A 6000-nucleotide genomic window follows, 5' to 3' on the forward strand; every position below is an offset into this window, starting at 1 on the left:
CTACCACCTATAAATCTAGGACCAAAAATGGAATTAACTCTTACATTTAGAAATTAAAAAATTAGGTAGTCTCTAATTATTATATGTACGTATTTAGCCACTAGTTTTTCACGCTCATTGCGCGAATGAAATAATGCCCAATGATTATTTTAAAATAAGTAATTCAAAGTATATCAATGCAAGATTATATAGGAGATGTTCATGCATAGGTAATTGAATGTTGAATTTGTTTATTTAAATCAGTAAATCAAAGTATATGAATGCATGATAATATAGGAGATGCTGATTATAATTGTCACTAAATAAATGTTTGCAACTTTGTAATAACGCTAGTCTAAAACCGATAGTCTAAATAAATACTACCTTTGGTTTGAATTTCTCTTAAGTCTTCTTAATTCTCTTTTGGGTAGCTTTGTCATTGTCTTCATCTTCAGTACGTTTCCTCCTCTTTTTAATTGGTAGTGTGTCATGTGCAATTGTGTTACTAGAGATAGCATAGAGTGCAGCGTCATGCAATGAGATTATGATGTAGGAAGTTTTAAATTTGCCTAGCTTGCTGTGTATATGACTGGATTTTAGTTTTACTATGAACTCTTTATCTTAGCCGTGGTACTTCTCTCCCCAACATGTTTCATGTGTTATAAGATGTGTGTCATAGATTCTCATGTAAAAGTATTGAACAAAATATTAATATTTATTATATTTTTAGAAGATTCATGATGAGTAGTACCTCTAGTTCATAACTTGTTTACTTGATAATAATAACAAAAATGACTCTGCTGGTAGCCCGAATATTAAGTGTTTTTGTTGTTAATTTTGATGCTTATTTTGCTTTGTAATCCAAAAAGTTTGAGTCTAGAAAATGAAATGAATTGTAAATTTATATTAGTTCTCATATATTTAAAGGATACACAATAAGTATATTACATACAAGATCAATGAATGTTGCAACGGTGGCTATTTTTGAAATTTCTTCATTTTCTGGATTTGCAAGATTAATTGGAGCATTGTTGAAGTCTCGACATCTTTTCGATGTGTCAAGTGTGTCACGATGTTCTATTGCCCCCGTTGGCATTTTTAATAATGAGTTTTAAATGTAACTACGTAAGATAATGATCTAATTACCATTTACATATTATTATCAACATAAAAATCATATTTTTTTTGAAAACAAAAGATCAAAATATATTAATTTCTCAAACCAGACATGTCTGCTAAAACAGATGATGAAAGAAAATAGGGAATAAAATCAAAATATTCAATCACCCCCTCCCCAGAATTACACAATGCATACTTGGCTAACAGATGAGCTGAGACATTTGCATTCCGCTTTGTAAAAACAAACCGAACCAAAGGCAGATGCTCCAAAAGCGCACGAACCTCAGCAATGATCATTCCAAACGGGGTGAAGTTCTGATCTGCTACCACAGCATTTGTCACCACCTGCGCATCAGTTTCAAGCACAACTTGGGACCATCCTTTGTTCTTGATCCAACTCAAAGCTTCACGAGCCCCTATGGCTTCGGCCTCTCGAACAGAATAAATCCCTTGAATCGTAGAGGTCGCAGCCCCCTTCACCACGCCCGCTGCATCCCTAAGAATCCACCCATATCCCATTCGGCAATGCTCAAAGTCCATGGCCACATCAATATTTATTTTCAAATAATGTGGAGGAGGGGGGGACCATGCAGTATGGTGCGCTTGAATAGCCATATTTTGTGTCCTTGTTGTATTTTGACTCTGAGCAGTTTGCCAATCTCGCACATAGCTCAACGCCATACGTACCATTGTTCTCGGGTCCTTGCATTGAGATTTCCAGACCATAGAGTTTCGGTTCTCCCATATAGCCCAAGCAATTGTAACTACCTTTTCTACCATAGCAGTAGGCAACTCATTCCATAGTTCCTGAACCCATAACCCCACCGAACCTGCCCATCCCATATTCCATCCTGTTGCAATCTCATTCCAGCAAGCATGGGTAAAGCTACAATTGGCAACTAGATGGATCGCCGTCTCGGGTTCATCGCCACATAATTGACACGTCGGATCACAAGCCACCTGTTTAACAATCAATGCGTCTTTAGTTGGCAACTTCATCGCACACATGGCCCAAAAAAAACATTTTATCTTCGGAGGAAGATTAAGATTCCAGACAGCAGCCCAAGGCAATTTTTGTTCTTGACTCAAATTACCAAAAGCCAGCTTATAGGCACTTTTAACTGAATATAGTCCATTTATTTCCCCTCCCCAATACAGCAAGTCATACTCTGATTCAGCAGGTAGAGGCAGGTTCAAAATCAGTTTGGCATCTCGTTGATCAAATATATCATTAATCAGTTCACTATCCCATTTCATTTCACCCACACAGAAGAGAGATTTAACCAAAGGATCATTTAAATAACTCTGTTCCGTAGTCATAACATAAGGATTGTGAACATCAGGGAGCCAAGGATCACCCCATACCTTCACCGTGCCACCATCCCCTATCCTCCACCGCACCCCTCCACGCAGTAACCCTTGAGTTTCCCTAACGCTAGACCACACAAAGGACGGATTTGAGCCCACCCCAGCTTCAAGGAAAGAACATTTTAGGAAATATCGAGCCTTAAACACCCGGGTTACTAACGCATTCGGATTATTTAAAAATTTCCATCCTTGCTTCCCCAACATGGCTAGGTTCATCTCTCTCACCCTTCTAAAACCCATTCCCCCATAGAGCTTGGGTTTACATAACTCCCCCCACGCACTCCACCGAATACCTTTTCCCCCCTTCCCTTCACATCCCCACCAAAAAGAGTTCATGAGCCGCTCAATATCCTCACAAAGCCCCTTAGGCAGTAAAAAAACATTCATAGCATAATTTGGTATGCTTTGTAGAACAGTTTTAAGGAGGGTCTCTCGCCCAGCCCGGGACAAAAAATGATTTCCCCAATGCATGATTCTAGCCCGAACCTTATCCTTAATGAACCCCAAAATTTCTTTCTTCCTTCTCCCTACAAACCCCGGCAACCCTAGATATCTCCCCCTACCCTGCTGTTCGTGGATTCCCAAGGTCTCACAAACAGCCTCCTTATCCTCCCTATGCACATTATTTCCAAATAGAATTGACGTTTTTGCATAATTTACATGTTGACCACTTGCACCCCCATACTCCTCTAAGACATCTCTCAAAATCCTAGCCTCAAAACTGTTTGCCCGAAAGAAAAACAAACAATCATCAGCGAAAAACAGATGAGAAATAGTCGGCGCATGTCGCGCTACAGAAATCCCATGGAACACCCCTTCCCCTTCCTGAACTCTCAGCATGGCACTCAGACTTTCAGCCACTATAATAAAAAGACATGGTGATAGAGGATCCCCTTGCCTTAGACCCCGCTCAGGAACTATTGGACCCCACTCCCGCCCCTCAATCAAAACGTTATATTGGACAGAAGACACACACTCTCTCATCCAACCCACCCAACGCTCACCAAATCCCATTTTCTTTAAGACCTGACACAAGAATCCCCATTCCACCCGATCATATGCCTTACTCATATCAACCTTCAACGCACAAAAACCACCCTTACTACCCCTCTTTCGATTTAAGGAATGAGTTGACTCAAACGCAATTAGGACATTATCAACAATAGAACGACCCGGAATAAAAGCACTTTGAGCATTGGAAATAATAGAGTCTAACACCCCCCTAAGACGATTAGCCAAGACTTTAGCAAGAATGCGGTAAAGCACATTACATAGGGATATAGGGCGAAACTCAGACATCAACTCAGGGTGTTTTGTTTTCGGGATCAAGACAATATGGGTTTCATTCACAGAAGCAGGTAACTGACCAGATGTAAGAAAGTTATGACAAAAAGAAACTACCTCGGTGCCCAAAATATCCCAGTGCAGCTGGAAAAAAGCTGGGGACAAGCCATCGGGGCCGGGAGATTTGTCCGGGTGCATAGAGAATACTGCTGCCCGCACCTCATCTGAATTTATCGGCTTCTCCAAGGTCGCATTCTGGTCGTGCGAAATTCTATGCTGCACACAGTCTATCACCAGCCTTATGTCCCCCTCATGACTCTTAAACAACTGAGAGAAATAGTCCACAACTACCCCCTATACCATCCTCATCCGTAACCAGCACCCCTCCAGAATCCTTCACCCCCGTAATCCTATTCTTTCTCCTTCTACCATTTATAGAGTTATGGAAGAAGCGGCTATTGCAATCCCCCCCCCCCCCCCACCCCCCCCCTTATACCACCATTCCTTTGCTCTCTGTCTAAGCCGGTCACAATAAGAATGTTGGAGCTGAAAATATTTCCGTTGATACTCCCCAAACTCCCTCATCCCCTCAGAGTCTACTGCCCCTCTCAAAGACCCCATCCTCACCCTACAATTCTCTATCTCCCTCACCTCCCTACGAGTTTGATTTTTCCCCCATTCCCAGACTCGTCTGCCACAACCAACTAGCCTATCTTCAATCGGAAAGCCATCTAATGACACCCAAGCTGACTCCACCACCTCTCTGCACTCAGGAATGCTACCCCATGAATTCCCAAACCTCGGTCTCCTCCTAAACCCTTGCCTCCCCAAGGTGTTTGTTTTTAATAGCAGAGGCATATGATCACTATTGCTTCCTTCCACCGACCAAGCTCTCGCCCCTGGGAACAAATCTTGCCAGTTACCAGACACTAAAATCCTATCCAGTTTCTCCCTCACCCAATTACTAGTTCCTCGCCCACGGTCCCAAGTGAATTGATAACCCTCAAAAGGAAAGTCATACAACCCACTCGCACGCACAGCTTCTCGAAATCCCCTAATCAACCATTGAGGGTGAGGCACTCGTCCCAGCTTCTCCCTTGCGTCCAAAATGTCGTTTAAATCCCCCATTAGGACCCAAGGAAGGTCGTTTAAGGAAGAGAGATACCTGAGAGTATTCCACGAAGTATATCGCTGATTCCACTTAGGGCAGCCGTAAAACCCTGTGAACCTCCACCGAGATCCCCTCTGCGTTATCACTGTGTCAATGTAGTGGTTGGAATAGCCTACCACCTCCACATCCAATCCCCCATTCCATAGCAGAGCTAGGCCACCGCTTCTTCTCGTCGCCTCCACTGTAAGACAATTGTCGTAATTTAATCTCACTCTCACAGACTCCATCTTCGACGCGCCACTTAAAGTTTCTGATAAAAAAATAACGTCGGGTTTGTATTGTGTAACAAAGCCCAACAGAACATGAACTGCCATAGGATTTCCAAGCCCACGGCAGTTCCAACTAAGATAACTCATTGGGCCGGGTGGGCCTGGACCTCAGGACCCACCTCATCAGAATTAATCTGACTTTCAATGACCATTGGGCTAGCCCATGTATCACTCCCTTCCTCTCTACCAACTCTACGCCTTTTCTGATCCACAATGACCACTCCCTCAACCTCACTGTAATTACCCACATCACTTGCACCTCCATTACTCTCATTTACGCCAGCCCCCAAACTCGGAGGCAACGGATCGTTCCCCACCACCTTCGGCATTAACTCCCCATTATTGGCGTCTGTTACTTTTGTCAAGCTCTCGTCCTTTCCTCTCCCCGCCGTGGCGGCATCTGCCACCGGATCCTCCAGGACCAGCCACCTGTTAGTCGGAACTGCTGCTACTCCTTTCCGGCCACCTGCTCGCAGCCATGAGCCAAACGGTTTCTCACCACTTCCCACTGGCTTGTCAGTATCTTCTGGGCAGAATTTATCGGCATGGCCAATAATTCCACAGGAGAAACAAAACGAAGGAAGCCGCTCATATTTGAGGTCAATCCAAAACCAGTCAGCACCAGGCTTTTTCATTTTCATTTTTGCTTTCAGAGGCTTTGTAACATTGATTTGTGTTCGCACGCGCATAAAAGTACGTTCTGCTCCAGCAAAATTCCGCTGGTCTGCCTTCTCAAACACACCAACATAGTTGCCAACGACTTTTGCCACCTTCTCCGACATAAATCCTCCGGGCAGGTTATGAACTTGT

General features: G+C 43.3%; 1 protein-coding gene across 1 annotated transcript; it reads right to left on the bottom strand.

Annotated features, from left to right (window-relative positions):
* Positions 1–1188: 1188 nt before the first annotated feature.
* Positions 1189–5148, bottom strand: LOC109172940. Its single transcript, XM_019322190.1, has 2 exons — positions 4247–5148; positions 1189–4048 (listed from the first exon to the last, which is right to left on the bottom strand). Exons 1-2 carry the CDS (start codon positions 5146–5148, stop codon positions 1189–1191), a joined length of 3762 nt encoding a protein of 1253 aa, XP_019177735.1.
* Positions 5149–6000: the final 852 nt, after the last annotated feature.

This window comes from Ipomoea nil, unplaced genomic scaffold, assembly GCF_001879475.1.
Source record: "Ipomoea nil cultivar Tokyo-kokei standard unplaced genomic scaffold, Asagao_1.1 scaffold0457, whole genome shotgun sequence".
NCBI classification, from domain to species: domain Eukaryota; kingdom Viridiplantae; phylum Streptophyta; class Magnoliopsida; order Solanales; family Convolvulaceae; genus Ipomoea; species Ipomoea nil.

Coding starts and splice junctions, on each gene's coding strand:
- LOC109172940 (XM_019322190.1), bottom strand. CDS start 5,148: ATGGAGTCTGTGAGAGTGAGATTAAATTACGACAATTGTCTTACAGTG. Junction 4,049..4,246: donor CAGAGAGCAAAGGAATGGTG/GTATAAGGGGGG, acceptor GGGGGACATAAG/GCTGGTGATAGACTGTGTGC.